A 15684-nucleotide genomic window follows, 5' to 3' on the forward strand; every position below is an offset into this window, starting at 1 on the left:
TAAGCTTGCTGATTTTATTGCTGAATGAGATTATTGCTTTAAGTGAAACCATGTGAAGCTAAAGGCAGAGATAGGATTTAGGCTGTCACCTGGCAGCAGCAGCAGACAGCATTAAAGGTAGCTTAGTTATCACAGTTATTCCCTTTGCTCTTCCTTCCAGGCAAGGGGAACGTTGATTTGTTCTGGGACTGGGAGAGCTTGCTGGCTAAGAAGGTGAAGGGCTCAAGCAGCGTTTTCCGGTCTGTCACAGTCACTTCCCACAATCTCACTTTCTCAGCCCTTGCCCATTGCTGTGCCACTTCTGTTTCCACTTGTCTTTGCTCCAGCAGGTCGGTTTTGTTTCCCAAGACGATAACTGTTACCTGCAAACAGAAGGGCGAGCTTTATACAAACAGTATCCACCATTCACAGTGCCTTCAAGCAGCAGGCAAGTAGCAACACAGCTCAGACCTGTCCTTTAACTTACTGCTGGCTCAAGGTAAGCTGAACGTAATGTGGAAGTGTAAGGTGTGGGATTCACACTGGCCTCATCTACCTGTGGCCTGGGAGCTGCCTTTAATCATAGGACATGCAGGACTTACCCCACACACGCACAGATTGCTTAAAGGGAAGCAATACCCAAGAGAGAAAAAGTTAAACAGCCCTATTCGCCATTTACATTGCAATTGAGTTGCCCTAGAGAGACGATAAGAGCATGGCATCCAAGGAGGTCAGAGCCGAGGGTGCTTGAGAAAAGAAAAAAATACATGGCAGCAGAGAAAGCCTGGTCCCAACAGCTGTGAATTTTGCCCAGCCTGGTTTTGTCTGAGTCTGAGCCAGTGTAAAAAATAAAGGCACCCCCAGCCACAAGGCAGCCTGCAGAAGCAGTCTGTAAGGCTTCAGGGTGGGCTGAGGGGCTGAGCCCCTCTCCCAGCCCAGGGGGCTTCCCCTGCCTGCAGATGTGCTGAGCCACCAGAGGGACCTAAGCAGACAGCCTTCAGTCGCTGAAGGAGTGGGAGCAGCACCAGTGCCAGCCTGCCAGAAGCAGTCTCAGGAGCTGCTGGTTAGCTAACCAGGGCAGCACAGCGGTGTCAAGTCAGGCCTTCAGGTAGTTCTCCGTGGCTTCTCTATCACCGAGACGCTGCAGTGGAGCCGAGCTCAGGGGCTTGCCCTGTGCTTCTCTTCTGAGAACTGCTGCATGTAGTGCTGGCTACTTTGAGTTACGGTTCCTGCTTATTTTAACTTAACCACTTTCTAAAAACATTTTAACAGCATCAGCTGATAGGGGAAGCCGTGCCTATATTTATAGTTCAAGGTCCTTAGTCAAGCTTCAGCCTCAACTCTACACTCTGTTGTGGTTTGGCAATGACCAAGTGATAAAGTCCTCTCCTGCTGAGGATTTTTTTTTTTTTTTGCTGTGACCACACCTGCTTGCTTTTTCCTCTTCATCAGGCTGACTACAGGATGGCTCCTGTTTCTTTCCAGCTAGAGATGTTTGTCCTGTTCCTGTGAGGTCTGAGGCATCCCTTCTTTTCCATAGCAGCCCACGATGTTTGGATAAATGTTTTTCCCCTTGCAAAGCCTTTGAAAGAAGCTACAATCTTCATATACATTTACCACACACTCCAGATGAATTTTGCTCCTAGTTGAGTTCTGTCAGTGCAAGAGAACACAACCTCTGTTTAGTATAAAATTTGGCCAGACTTCAAGGTGTGTGCTGGAGAAGCCCCGCAGCCATCAGAGCTTTCTGTCAGCTGCTGCACAGCAGAGGGAGGACTCTGCTGCTCTGCAGGGTGAAGTCCTGATGGCTCAGGGGCATTTCTGTATGAGGAGATGCCCCCTGAATTTGGTTAAGGCTGCGTTCCAGCAGAGCCCAGAGTTTAAGGCTGCTGGGGCTATCTGAAGGGCTCCTGATTTTACCTTCTACTTGCTTCAAAGAGTATTTCATATGGAATAGAAATCACAGGAATGAAATATTTACCCAGCCTACTGCAGGCACTGCTCTTTCAACTATGTCACCCCCAGTCAGGACCACAGCTTTTAAACTCTCCCAGGGGATAAGCAAACTGACTGCTTTCTAAAATACCTGCGTGCAACGAGAGAGAAGACTTCTGGGCAGATCCCTGGGACAGACATCCTGCCGGGGCTGCGACTCCCTCTCTGCATTACAACGTGCCATAAAGCAATAAATCAGGGTCCTCACAAAACACACTGCCTGGGAAAAACTTCCTGCTTGTCCACCTTTCCTCGCCCTGCAGGGTAGTCATGACAGACTGCCCTATCCCTGACATACGTGACAGCCTGCAGCTCGCGCCAGCCCTGCCACCTAACATACCTCTCCTCTGACTGCATTTTCGGCTGGCTGTTGTCAGACTTGGAGCCTGCCTTCCTCCACCACCCCGCGTGCTGCGAGTACTGCACAAGTTACACTTTGGAAAGTCTCTCCCCACCATTATCCAATTAATTCCTTATGCACTTTTTTTTTTTTTAAGCAGCATAAAACGGACAGTTGGAGAGCTGTAGGCTCAAGACATTTAGCAGGGAAAACTACTAGAGAATACAAAGATACTGTAAGAAAAGCCGTAATGCTAATGCCACATGCACGTTATATTTGTTTAGCTAATCTGGAACACTGTCAGCTGAAAACACTAGCTGCTTTCTCAGGGAAAATAGAGCAGTCATTTCACACAATTGAATTGATTCAATATGGTTGTTAAGATACATTAAAGCCATTTTGCCAATTGACTAATGTCTGGGAGACCTACTGTCAATTACACCAGTTTGTAAGCCATCAAGTACGTGAATACAAAACAAACAAAGATAATGTCCTTTGTGATATTATTCTGTGCACTTGACTTCCTGTGTACAATACCTAAAAAAAAAAAAAAGTAAGAACTGCACTGCTGTAGACCATATGTTTTATTAGTCGTAAGTGTACTGACTGGTGCATTCAGCTAACTGGATTTTAGTTGCAGTAGAGGCAGAAAGGGGAAAAAAATATATATTTTTTTTTTGCATGAGCTGCATGGCATGTGAATTAGGCTTCCCCAGCATGAGAAAGCTTCCTTTGGCTGGATTGCCCAAGGCTGTAGGTATGTTTGTTTTCCTTACTATGCAAGTTTTACAGAAACAAAATCTATGCTTTGCAACTTTCCTTCCTATCACTGATATGCCAATAAGCCAAGCAGTTACGGCACCATGCATTTACCTCCTTTTTATCTCTAAAGACATCGATCTCTTTTTTGAGCAGTTCAACTCTCCGGAAGGCTTCGAGGCTGGTCACGGCATACACGAGAACGAAGCCATCGGCGACAGAGAAGTAGTGCTTTGGCAACTCTACGCCCTCCTGCAGACCCCTGGTGTCATAAAGCCGTAACTGTTCCTTAACGCCTCGGTCTGTCTCCACAGACGCCAAGTACACGTCTTCCATTGTGGCACCCTCTTCTAAACCTGTTGTAAAACAAGCAGGAAAGTTCATGCTGGCATAAGTACAGCACCACTGTAATAACTGCTCGCAGTGCAGCGGAACTTTACCCTGCAATAGGTTTCAGTGAGTATTTTTCCAGGGTGATTTGACCTGGATTAGACCTTGATTGTCGTGCCCATGAAGGGCTGTATTCGTAGATCGCCACGCCAGCTATTTACAGTAGTGCCACTGTGTAAATACAATCATCTAGTATACGAGCACATGATTACGCCTGTAAAATTAATCTATACAACATGTAAATGCAGGATGGGATAAGATAAATGGCTCTTCCCCCAGGTTTCCCAACCTTCCACCGCCCAGTGTACATGCTGCAAATGGGCCTGCCCAAACATAGCCTTTGGGAAGAATGGCCAAGGAACACCAAATAGGCAAGTACTAACACCTTGAGCCTGCTTCCCTGCCTCATGGTGAGCTGGATTATACTGCAGAAGCAGGAGCCAAAGGAGTAATTCTGGAAATTAATGTGCATTGGTGTTACAACTAACCAACGAGTGAAACCAAGCCAGAATGGGAAGAGGATGTTTGCATGCAAGCAAAGTTGCATGATGTATTTACCCAAATACACAGTGAGCTTTTTCTGTCCCTTAGGGATTTACCATGACTCAGATTTGCTAATAGGAGCAAGCTCATTTACTTCAGGGCAAGAGCACGCACAAGGTAACAAGCTTTCATGTATACCACCTGCTCCATGGTAACTATCTGCATACTGGCTCTCCTTACTTCCTTTCCCCATGGTAAATGTGAGGTAATATAAGGTACCTTACTCTGAGCTAATTAAAACGATGTTTTCCACGCCAAACCTGAAAACACGTGGATCTCCTTAACTTCATGGTCACCCTGGATGCAGGCTCATAAGGTTACAACAGGTCCTGACAAACTATGCATAGTATAGTTGGATTACTGTCAGAGTCAGTTTTAAACATTCGTATCAACCCTCTGCCAGCCATGTTTTTGTCTCCCCTGCATTCCTATACACACGGACTGTTTGCTGGTGCAGGGCTACAGCCGTGAGTACCGCATTATTCTCTTTGTCTGCCAAAAAGGGACTACATTAGCACATTGTTTATGAAAACACAAGGGATTATCTGGCCTGTGAAAATAAGGATTTTGCTATATTCGGTGACACAGTATTCAAAACACTTTGCATTGACAAACAAGCTAAAGAATTCCACCCACGCGCATCATTCCCCGTGATGTATGCAGCATTCCTGTGCAGGAAAGTGGCACAAGCTGTTCTTTTTGCCCCTCTTTGTGCAGTCTTCATAGATCAAGCTCTTACTAGGTTTGCAACAAATTAATTTATTTTGCCTCCAAATATAGCCACGCTAACGTGCAAGAGCAAAACCAAGAGCAGAACAAAACAAGAGAAAGGGTGAACACATTCTGTGGGCTGGAGAATGTGTCACCAGGGCATTTTTAAAGACTGAAGTAGGTCTTCTGGATATAGCACTGTGTTTTTTCTTGCTCTGCTTCTTTTCATTGTGCAGACAGGTCAAGGAAGTATCTAACGTCAGTAAATATTACTTTGGCAAGAAGGAATGAACTACAAGTACCTAAGTTTTCTGTTTAGAACACCACGAATAACGTTGGGCAGGATTTTATCATCTAAATGCTGCGCTGTAATTCAGCGGTCTTTAACATATCCACATTCTCCCGTGACAGTCTCTTCCTACTGGCAATAAAAGTAGCTGTGAAAATTACGTCTTTTAACATCCTCCTTGAAAATGGAGAAGAAAAATTAAGACCTGCAAGGCAAGTCAGCAGAATAGAGTGACAAATTCTGATGTTAAATGGCAGAGGGGAGGATCTGGAATTTGTGCACTGGTACCAGTTTCCAGGGGTGAAAGTTCACCTATATACATTGGGGGAGGAAGCACAATATTTACATTCCTGGTTAGCACCATCCCATTCCAACATTTTCCTGATCTCCATTCAAAGGTGAGCTGGGCAAGTTGTACGAGCAGCAGAACTGACCAGGAAAGCCCAGTGTCTGTCACCACCCCATCCTTCCCGTCACCGGCATCCCCAGGCCACCTTGTCTACGAGGATGGGCGAGGGCAGCTTCTGCTGGGAAGTTCTGCCCTGCCAGCTGCTGCCAACTCGAGTTGAGTGGAGAACACTGCCATGGGGCTTTGCTCCCTCTCCTGCCCCCAGCTTTTCTAAGTTTAGAGAAACATATTTTGAAATATCTCCTACTGTGGCACAGATGAACTGGCAGATGGAACCAGCTTGCAGGTCCAGAAGTTGTGAGGGAAAAGGGGAGCTAACAAGGCAGTGAACAATCTCCTGGTTTCTTTGGTAAGTAGACTAAAGATGTTGAGGAGAGAAGGGAGGAGTAGACAGGAGACAGATGCCATTTTCCGGCACCTATTTAGCTGGTGCAAGTCTCGGGAAAGGCAAAAAGGTCTTCATCTAGGTTACCAGCTGCTGCCACAGACGAACTGTAAGGGGAAGCCTCAGTCATAAATCGAGTGGTGTTTCAGCCCCTGGTGGTTTCCTGATGAGGAAAAGAAAAGGCTCAATATACTAAAGAGCACTGCAAAGCCAAGCTAGGCGAGGCAAAGGTATTGCAAATATTACATAAAGCAAAATTTTGAGACATGGAATTTCAGAAGATCCCAAGGGAATGTCAAACACAAATGTAATGAGTATCTTGTGTCTTCTTCAGTATGTTCAAAGATCTCACTCTCCCATAACCTTTCCCTCCCTCTTCCCTGCAAAGAGCTCCCAAAACCTGACATTCCTTGCATTTTTACAACTCCAGCATAACAGACTTTGCTTACTTAGATCTCAAATGACTGCGTATCAGAGGATCCATGACTCAGAGAAGAGCTGGAGCAGCCTTTGGAGCTGGACAACAGGAGCTGATCTATTTAGATTTAGCCGCTAGTTCAAGTATTAATGCCACCAACCAGCAGCCATGGTTGTGACCCTCAGTTACATACATTCAGCTCCATCTTCACGCATTTCTAAAATTCAAAGCTGACTGCAGCTCTGTCAGGAGGTAGTTTGGATTTGAGAAACAAAGGTCTAGGAATGCATACTTTGGGTTATTAGCCTCCACGTCTTTGGAGCTGTGAAAGGCTTCTAGCCAAAACCCCAAATGTCTCAAGCTGAGACCAAGCAAGGCAAATTCTCTCTCACTACGGGTTCTGATCACAATAGCATATGGTGCTTTCATTCCCAGCTAGTAAGGCGATCTGAAGTAGCTGCTTATGAACACGGTCATACCAGGTATTTATGCAGTCAGGAGGCAGTGATAAGGGAAATAGTATTTTCTACTGGAAGAGTTCTCATCTTCTCTTTAGCTGATAAGCTTTGCCGTAGGTTGAGACACCAGAGGCATTTCAAAGGCAGAAGGAAGACCCCTTTATGAGCCATCGCTGAGCAGCGGCACCGTTCAAGGAAAATCACCTACCCTTTCACAGATGCATCACGTGCCGAAGTTAAGCCAGTAACTTCCCGTTAGCTCGAGAGAGAGAGCTCAGGGCGAGCAGTGCCAGGTGCCACAGGAATTCAGAACAGGTTTCCCCGGCCAGTCAAGGACTCGTTTCATGACCGAGGAGAAGAGACTGGCACCTCTCACTTCAGGACTGCAACGGAAGGTGGGGAGTTTGGACAAGCTCAGCGCTGCAGCCACACAAAAATAAGGCAGGCCCAGGTACCAGGCAACCATACGCACACGTGTGAGCTGTAACAACTCCTTGGCCCAGCCTACGGCAATACAGTCCCCGCGCGCCTCAGAGCTAAACCCGCACCCGTTTCAAACATCTCCAGTCAGGTTTCCTTTGATTCCTTTTCCCAGTTTAGCTGGATAGGCTGCCATGCAATACGCCCGTGACTTTAAGAAGCTCTGACAGCACCTTACATCTTTTGCCCTCTCCTTTCACGTCCCAGGCCCCAAGGCAAACCGCCCCTCTCACAGGCGCTAAGCCTAGCGCAGAGCCAAACGCCGCACGTTGTTGCTCACGTGCTCCAGGGATGTGGATTTTCCTTTTTCAGTGGTATTCCTCCCTCCCTAGTATTTGTTCCTCTTTGACTTCAAGCAATCTTAGTGCCTTTGCAAGAGTGCTGGCTGCTGACCATGTAGGGACTTCATCCATGACGAGCTGAAGGTGCGATTTTTTTTAGGAAAAACCCCACAGTGCCACTGGGTCTCCAGCACCACCACCAAGCGCTCAGCCAGGGGCACGGGCTCAGAGCCAAGTGCTTTATATAGCAGCGTGAAACCTCCGAGGACACAAATCCCTTCCCTGACGGCAGCCGTGCCACCGCTCCCTTTTAAAGGAAAATCAGCAGGGGCTTATCGGCACCAATGTAGATTCATCACTGACCAAGCACCAGGAGCAGAGCCCGCCGTCAGTGCCTCGGACACCTCGGCGGATGACGCCAGGCCTTGAGCTCCGAGCCTGCAACCAAATTCAAGCGCACCCCTTGTCACAGCGAGGAGGCCACGGATAGCAGCACATGTGTCAGCCCAGCCCTTGGAGCAGCACCAGAGCTGCTGGAGTCAGGAAGCCCAGGTTTTGAGACAGCCCGTGCCCACGTCTCCATGCCTGGCGAGCTGCCGTGCTGCCTGGCTCCGAACGGGCGGGCCTTCAGCGCCCACAGGGCCTTCTCGCCTCCTGCCCGAGGGCCAGCAGCCAGGAGGTGTTCGTCGGCTTTCGGGAGCTCACAGGCTTTAGGAAACCTGGGTCGAGACCTAGTAATAGCGTTTTAAGCGCGGAGGGGCCGTCCCTGCAATAGGATAGCTCACAGGGGCAGCTCTGCCAGAAGCACCAAGGCGCAGCAAGCCAGCCCCAGAGCACCTGATGGCACAGGCGGCTGAAAATCCTCCCTGCCACAGCTGCTGATCGGAGCACGGGGCAGGAAGCAACGAAAGGCAACACGATTTAAGCAGCGTGGCCTTGCTCGCACTGCTCGAGAGCCCTAGAGCACTGCCTGGCCCAGGGAAGATGAAAATCAGGGCGGCAGCAAAGGGAAGAGCCCGCAGCCCGCAGGCTTTGCAGTGTTGGCGCTGAGAGCTACACAGGGCTATGTGCACGGGTCTTGGTAAGATGCTGGAAGCAGATGTTGCTGCAACGTTAGAGGAAATCCTCCTCTTAAACAACGGTATTAGCGCACAGTTCTGTGTCAGGCTTTGCCAGCAAATTCCTCCCGTCCACACATTTTAAAGGCACAGTGCCTGCCAAGCACCCTGCTCGAAACCCTAATATTTATCTGGAGGCTTATCCCCAACGTTTAATTTAATTCACTGGCCCAAGGAAAAGCTACTAGTCCCTTGACTAGGCATCCTCTGTCAAGCCCCTGTGATTCAGCCCTGGCAGAACAATTCACCGGCCTAATGATCGCTGCCCTTCCTCTAACACCAAGGCCAGGCGGGAACAGAGGGAAGCGAGCCAGCTTTGCCTTCGGTCCCTTTCTTTCGTGCACAGCGAGTCTCTGACATCCCATGCCCTTGTCCCAGGTCTGTTTTCCACAGCAGGATTTATCTGAGAGCTGGGAAGCTCAGCCTTTGAAGTCCAGAGCAGAACACCCCGTGTGCTAAAGCAGAGCTGTTTTTCTTTTCAGCTCTTTGATTAAGTATTAGCCGAAACCAAGCCAAATAGTTTTAAGAAGGTGGAACAGAAGTTTAAACAGCCTCTCTGTGAATCACATAATATTATTTATTATTCAGGCATCGAGAGCATCTTTTGGGGAACAAGGTATTTCTTATGTAAATAGGCAGCATGCGCATCATTTGCTTTTCTGTTTGCTTCTTGTGGCACACTCCCGTTTCTTGGCACGGGCAACGTCAGGGCAAGGGTTCTTCCCCAAAGCAATTTAAAACTCGGTAAGGGACTACGAGTCTCAGGAATTGCCCAGAGATGAACCCAAACCACACTCATTTCCTCCGTCACCTCCGCGCAGCTAGCGGCCCTGGCTTACCGCTTTGTGGGGCCCGCACAGAGCAAGACTCTGGAAAAGGAAACAACCAAAAAAAAAAAAAAAAAAAAGAAGGTAAAAATGTCTCACCCACGGTATGCTTTCCATAGAGAAGCTGCTCCAAAATCGCGGTTTTTCCCACCGACGCCATGCCGCACACCACCACCTTGTAGCCCTTCCCCATCTCTCCCAGGACGGCAGAGCCAGCGGAGAGGTCTTGTTTGAGCACGGGGACCCGCAGCAGAACCCCAAAAGGCGAGGTGCTGAGCAGCGGGTGCCCCCGAGGCGCAGCTCCCTCCCCGGCGCTCACCGGCGATGGTATTTTTAGGACTTGGGCTTCCTCCCACGCCACTTGCAAGGTTTCAGGCTGTCGCCGTCGGTGCCCGGCTGGGCGCAGCACGCTGCTGTCAGCCCGCGGGGCCTCCCCTCCCGCCTCACGCGCACAGAGCTGAAGGTCTCACAGCACAGGGGCTGGAAGGAAAGCGTTACGGTCACAGGCACGGGAAGGCGAAGGCCGGAGCGGGGTTTTGGGGTCTGGTGTCAGCCAGCCTGGGCGGTGATGGGGCTGCCCTCCAGGAGCCGGGGCAGCTCCGGGGGATGAGCGGGGCACCCCAGAGCTGGAGGGGACCTTGGTGGGACCAGGTGTGACTGTGTGAGCCAGGGCACTCTGCAACGGGAGGGAAAGGGAAAAAAAAGGGGGGAAAAAAAAGGCAAAAGGGAAAAACAAAAGGAAAAAGAGGAAAATAAGGGAAAAAGGGGTCACCATGCAGCTGTGGCAAAGCCTCCCTGGCACCAGTCCCCTTCCCTGCTCCCGCACTGGGTCAGGAGGGACGCGAGCAGCTGGGGACAGGGGCTGACAGCAGCGGCAGGGTTTTCCCTTAGGATTTACGATTCAATTCCTTTTTATTTTTTTATTAATTTTATTTTTCATATTTAGGAACCCCAAAGCGCTCCTTTTTGGGGACGGACTCCTAAGGACGTGTTTATGTCAACCCCTTACCCCAGCCCCAGCCCCAGCCCAACCCGGGGCTGCTCCAGAGGCCGCCCCCCCCGCCCAGCCCCCGCCCCCAGGACAGCCCCCGGCCCCCCGCCGTGCCCGCGCCGCGCGCCCCCGGCCCCGCGCGCCCCCGGCCCCAGCGCGCGCGCGCACCTGGGCTGAGCATCCCCCGCTGCCCCCATTGCGCCGCGCCGGGCCCCGCCCCCTCGCTCCCATTGGCTGGCACGGAGGGGCGGGGCGGGGCCGGGAGGCCAGTCGAGGCCGTGACTACATTACCCATGAGGCGCCGCGGCCGCCGCCGGAAGCGCGGTGACGCCGCGGGGGGTTGTGGGAGGAGGGCCTCTTCCTTTCCGGCGTGGGGCGCCATCGGGTGCGGGGTACGTCTGCGCGGGGCCCGGGCCGCCATCCGCCGCCATCCGCTGCCATCCGCCCGCCCGCGGGGCACGGCGGGGCGCGGCGGGGCTGCTCGGCGGCCGGGCTGCGGGCCGCGGGCCTCAGGCCGGCGGAGGGCCCCCGGGCTGCGGGAGGGCGGCGGGGCGTTAGGCCGCGGGGCGCTCGGTGGGTGCGGGGCGCTGGGGGTGCTGCGGGCCGTCGGGGGTCCCGAAATGGCGGCGGGGGGCGGGGAGAGGTGGGCTGATGCCCGTCGAAGGGCACAGAAAGGTCGTCTGCGGGCGCAGCGAGCTCCGATTTTGGATGGTGAACTGAGTGGCGGTTGGGTGGCGTTGGGTTTATCTCTGCGTATTGCTGGGAGCTGGGTTCTCAGTGTTTAGGGATGCGTAAACCACGTTATAAACTAACACCGTGCCCCTCACAGTCACGTATGTCGTCAAAGAGCAGCACTCACAGCTTGGTTCAGGTGTTAGCTGTCAGTGTTGGTAACATCTGAAGCACGTGAGGCACCAGCTCCTCCACTGCGCAGGTCGACGCTAAAGAACGCGTGAAATGGAAGAAAATTCCTCAAAATGGTAACTGCGTGCCCTACTCCCTAAAGGGGAGCCATGTTACCAAGTGTACCAACAGTTACAAAACAGCACACAGTCATACTGGGTTCCAGCAGCGTTACATGCACGTTAACATGGCCTCATGCTGTGTCATTTTATGGGAAGCTGTTCAAATTCAGAATGATAATTACTGCCCTCTTGTCATTGATCTCTCGATCTCAGCAGGTAGCCAGCCATGGGTGCCTACAAGTACATCCAGGAGCTATGGAGGAAAAAGCAGTCGGACGTGATGCGGTTCCTCCTCCGCGTGCGCTGCTGGCAGTACCGCCAGCTCTCTGCCCTGCACCGCGCTCCGCGGCCAACCAGGCCAGACAAGGCTCGCAGGCTGGGATATAAGGCCAAGCAAGGTAATGAGGTGGAGCTGCTGTGTTGTCAGCTTGCTTCCTTCCTTAACTGAGAGTAGAATGCCAAAATCAGAAGCTGGAACGCCTCCTAAAAGCCTGAAGTGTCCTCGATGAAATACTGTTATAAATGTGTTAAATCAACAGCAGTGCCCGCATCCCAAACCTTATTTCATGTAATTTTGAGTTCATGCTCTATGTGGTCAATTAGGCAGGTGAAGATCAAGTGGATTTTGACTTCAGTTCCTGCTCTTGCGCTGTGTTATTGCTGCAACGTTGACCAATGCTTTTAGCATGGTAGATTTGTGGGTATGGGGGTTCCTTTCTCTGGCCAGATTTTGCCACCAGTCTCCACAAGTTAGCTACATTACAGCTGTCTGGGCTTGCCAAGGTTAAATTAGTTTGTATCGTCATTAGGAAACAGTTACTGGGGAGTGAAACAAACTCAGGGAAAGCGGGCATCCATCTGAAACTTGAGCAAATCTTCAAGGCAGGATGTTTGCTCACCATAATAATAGAAAAGTAAAGAAGCTACTGTTACGTTTGTTTGTGAGGTTTCCTTTCCTCCTTTTTCAGTGGTCAGGTTTCCGCAGGGTTTATCGATGGCTTGTGCTTCGGTGCTTTATGAATGCTGCACTTGCAGTGTGGCATTTTAGTTCTGAGGTGACTGCTTCGTTGCTTTCTTGGAGTGGGGAGGGTTTAGGATGTTTTTTTTGTGTGTGTTACGGCATAGCTACAGCTGTTCTCGCTTTATATGGAAGCGCACAGTGGAAAGGTGCCATAAACTCTGGTTTGGAACTAGAAAGTAGTCACAATGATACATCGCTTCCATTATTCAGTTACAATAGAAATATCAAAAACACCCTGCGCTAGTCACCGTGAGTTGTAGATTTTAGCAGAGATTGGTACAGTGACCTACTTTTTTGCAGTGTTTCCTGTAAAATTTTAGGGGTTGCAAATGCAGTATGGGCATTAAGTCGCCTCACCGTAATTTGCACTGGCTAGGCTAAAAGTCACCGTTTCTTGTAGGTTATGTTATCTACCGCGTCCGCGTTCGCCGTGGTGGCCGCAAGCGCCCTGTCCCAAAAGGTGCAACCTATGGCAAACCTGTGCATCATGGTGTTAACCAGCTGAAGTTTGCCCGCAGCCTCCAGTCCGTAGCAGAGGTGAGTGTTCTGGTTATTGCTCAGAAAACAGGGGTTACGAAGGTCATGACCAGCCTGTAAAAGTGGAAAATACTCAGAGACAAAATAACTGTTCCTCTAATGTGTTAGGTAGAAATCTTGAATGCTGATAGCAGGAAAGCACCTGGATGTTTTGAAAAGCGGTACTGAGACAAATGCGAAAAACTATTCCGACTTCGCAGGTAGCAGGTGGCGGAAGTACTGCTGAGGTGGTTTGCTGAAGTTTGCAGCGTGTTCCTCTTTCTGAAGTATGGCACAATGTGTGCAGGGAAAGACGTGCTACTAGGATAAACTCCTGTAAAATAAGGGGTTAGGCATGAGGATTCAAAATTCAAATACGCTGAAGTGCCTGACTTGGGTCATTGGTAAATCCTGCCTTTATGTTCCCTACCATGATGCACGCATTGCCAGCTTTAGATAAGGATCCTTAACAAAGTACAAGCAAGTTCCTCTCTTAAAGTCTGCAGCACATATTTGCGTAGTAAGAGTGCTGTGCAGTGTACTGAGCTGTATCGTAGGATCTGAAAACAGAATGCACGAGACATTCTTATTTACAAAACAAAAATCCTTTGGGAACTGGTAAGCTGAAGATTGGTGGTTTAACTTCTTGTTAAATGCTGTTGTCGCCTGCTAAAATACTGAAAATGGAAGCTTTCATTCGGGGCGATCTCCGTTAAATTTCGCAGTGACGCAGCAGGAGTAGCGTTGAAGGGTTGTAGCTCTCACCTATGGAAAAAACTCCATGGCTTAGAACAGTACGAGTCTGCGCTCTGAAAGAGAGGCATTGTAAAAGAATGAAGACTGCTCATTGTCTTTACATCATTAAGCGGAGCATTAATGCTATTTTAAAACAGAGGTGATGTGTAAAAACACAGAACTGTATTTTTAATGTCGAGTGTTCACGGTGTGCTCTTCATATACGCTATTCCCAGACGTCTGATGGCTAACCATATGCTCGGCTGTGATGACAGCTCGTGCAAGGGGTTGTTGGCCCTCTGTTTTGGTCCAAAAGCTGGCTTGCTTTCTTCTGGAAGACTTCTGTTCTTCAGATAAAACTATTACAGAAATGCCAAACCGTGATTGTAGCCGTCATCCCCAAATAGAAGCTGGTTGGGGGCGGGTGGTATTTTAATGTTCAGTATGTGTCACTGCCGCGTGCTAGAGTAAGACAAGGACTTGAAGAAAATCCATTCCATATGCAGGAAACGGTCAGCTGAGGTTTAGTGGAAGACGGTGGTAATAGGTTGGGATCACACTGGGACAGAAGATCCATGGGATCTGTTGGTTCGTACTTTCCCACGGTGACGATAAAGAAAGTCCTGGGATTAAACACACTGATAGTATTAAGTAAAACAAGGAGTTTTCTTGACAGAAGAGGCAGATTGAGTTTCAAAACTTGTATTTTCTGCTTAGTTTCCTAAACTAAGACTGTTTTCTTTCCAACTACAACCGAGGATAGGAATAGTGGAACTTGCTACATCAGCTGTTCATTTTTTCGTATCAGTATGGACTTAGGTCCTGCAGAAGGGTCTTCCTCTCCGGTAACTTTGGATCAGTCTTTTGTAACGTTCCACAAAAGATTGTTCCATGGCCCCAAGTGCAGCTTGTGGTCTTCATTTCCACCTTGAAGTTGTTTTTCTCTCGGTGTATTTACTCATTGGGTGCTTCTGTGTACAAAGCAGTTCTTTTCTTTTGTCAACCAAATGCCTTCCTCATCACATTCTTTAGAACCTGTATCACTAAGGAATTCAGCATTTTTTTTTTGAATACATATTCCTTTAGTCAATACTTCTTTCTGGTGTTTTTGCAGCCAGAGGTTGTATGGTTCACTCGGGGCAAATTGAAAATTCTAGCAGTACAAAATTTTAGGTTTGAGTTACTCATCTCCTTCTGCATGCCCTTCTCCTAAAAGCGGTGTCCCTGCCTCCATGTTTTTATAGCCTTTCACGTGGATTTTTTCTTCCAGGAGCGTGCTGGCCGTCACTGCGGGGCTCTGCGAGTGTTGAACTCCTACTGGGTGGGGGAGGATTCCACGTACAAGTTTTTCGAAGTGATCCTGATCGACCCCTTCCATAAGGCCATCAGGCGCAACCCTGACACGCAGTGGATCACCAAGCCCGTCCACAAGCACAGGGAGATGCGTGGCCTGACGTCAGCTGGGCGCAAGAGCCGCGGCCTGGGCAAGGGCCACAAATTCCATCACACCATCGGTGGCTCGCGCCGCGCTGCCTGGAGGAGACGCAACACCCTGCAGCTGCACCGCTACCGCTAATTCTTGTAAACACAACGATCTAATAAAGCTGAGCGGGTTCTTGAATTTATCTAAACAGTGCTTCTGCTGCTTCTTGTCTTACGTGGAGAAGTGTAGCGCTCTCCAGGAGTTCAGTTGTTTCCATATTTTGAAAGCGTTTTGAAAATGTCATTAGGTATTTGTGAAAATTCTAGACCCCGAGCCTGGAAGCCTTGCGATGGGTTTCGCTTTGGATAAGGCTGTGCAGTGCAAATTGAATGCTCCATGGCTAGTCCACGTTCTTTTTTTGCTGATGTGAGTATATTTCTTCACTGTCTGTAGGTGGGAGTCACTTTTCCTGTGTTTAGACTGAAGGCCTGCTTTGATCTTGTGCAATGAGATGTAAACTGAAAGTGCTAGTTTATTTTTTACAGGTGATTAAATACTAATGACAATTTTATTACACTAGTTCTCTTTTTTTTTTGTACATCTTCAGCGTGAAAGCAGCTGTTGAGCCTGTCTATCAGCAAACAGGCTAAA

General features: G+C 49.5%; 2 protein-coding genes across 5 annotated transcripts; one reads left to right on the forward strand and one right to left on the reverse strand.

The window, feature by feature from the left end:
* NKIRAS1 (NFKB inhibitor interacting Ras like 1) lies at positions 1-10619 on the reverse strand. Of its 3 annotated transcripts, none has more exons than XM_066991911.1 (4): positions 10542-10619; positions 9482-10058; positions 3188-3429; positions 1-362 (listed from the first exon to the last, which is right to left on the reverse strand). In XM_066991911.1, exons 2-4 carry the CDS (start codon positions 9573-9575, stop codon positions 123-125), a joined length of 576 nt encoding a protein of 191 aa, XP_066848012.1. In that variant the 5' UTR covers positions 9576-10058; positions 10542-10619; the 3' UTR covers positions 1-122. The 3 variants fall into 3 exon arrangements, with proteins under 3 accessions (XP_066848012.1, XP_066848013.1, XP_066848014.1); XM_066991912.1 differs by having other exon boundaries at positions 9482-9862; positions 10542-10608; XM_066991913.1 differs by lacking the exon at positions 10542-10619 and adding an exon at positions 5834-5963 and having other exon boundaries at positions 9482-9613.
* An 18-nt stretch (positions 10620-10637) lies between these two features.
* On the forward strand, positions 10638-15241 carry RPL15 (ribosomal protein L15). 2 transcript variants are annotated; one of them, XM_066991909.1, is made up of 4 exons: positions 10638-10765; positions 11555-11736; positions 12760-12896; positions 14881-15241. In XM_066991909.1, the coding sequence occupies exons 2-4, from the start codon at positions 11565-11567 to the stop codon at positions 15184-15186; spliced, it is 615 nt and encodes a 204-aa protein (XP_066848010.1). In that variant the 5' UTR covers positions 10638-10765; positions 11555-11564; the 3' UTR covers positions 15187-15241. The 2 variants fall into 2 exon arrangements, with proteins under 2 accessions (XP_066848010.1, XP_066848011.1); XM_066991910.1 differs by having other exon boundaries at positions 10643-10765; positions 11552-11736.
* The last annotated feature ends 443 nt before the right edge of the window (positions 15242-15684 follow it).

Source organism: Anser cygnoides, chromosome 2 (genome assembly GCF_040182565.1).
Source record: "Anser cygnoides isolate HZ-2024a breed goose chromosome 2, Taihu_goose_T2T_genome, whole genome shotgun sequence".
In the NCBI taxonomy this organism is placed as follows: Eukaryota; Metazoa; Chordata; class Aves; order Anseriformes; family Anatidae; genus Anser; species Anser cygnoides.

Coding starts and splice junctions, on each gene's coding strand:
- NKIRAS1 (XM_066991911.1), bottom strand. CDS start 9,575: ATGGGGAAGGGCTACAAGGTGGTGGTGTGCGGCATGGCGTCGGTGGGA. Junction 3,430..9,481: donor CTATGGAAAGCATACCGTGG/GTGAGACATTTT, acceptor GTTTTACAACAG/GTTTAGAAGAGGGTGCCACA. Junction 363..3,187: donor TCTTTAGAGATAAAAAGGAG/GTAAATGCATGG, acceptor TTCTGTTTGCAG/GTAACAGTTATCGTCTTGGG.
- RPL15 (XM_066991909.1), top strand. CDS start 11,565: ATGGGTGCCTACAAGTACATCCAGGAGCTATGGAGGAAAAAGCAGTCG. Junction 11,737..12,759: donor GGGATATAAGGCCAAGCAAG/GTAATGAGGTGG, acceptor CGTTTCTTGTAG/GTTATGTTATCTACCGCGTC. Junction 12,897..14,880: donor GCCTCCAGTCCGTAGCAGAG/GTGAGTGTTCTG, acceptor TTTTTCTTCCAG/GAGCGTGCTGGCCGTCACTG.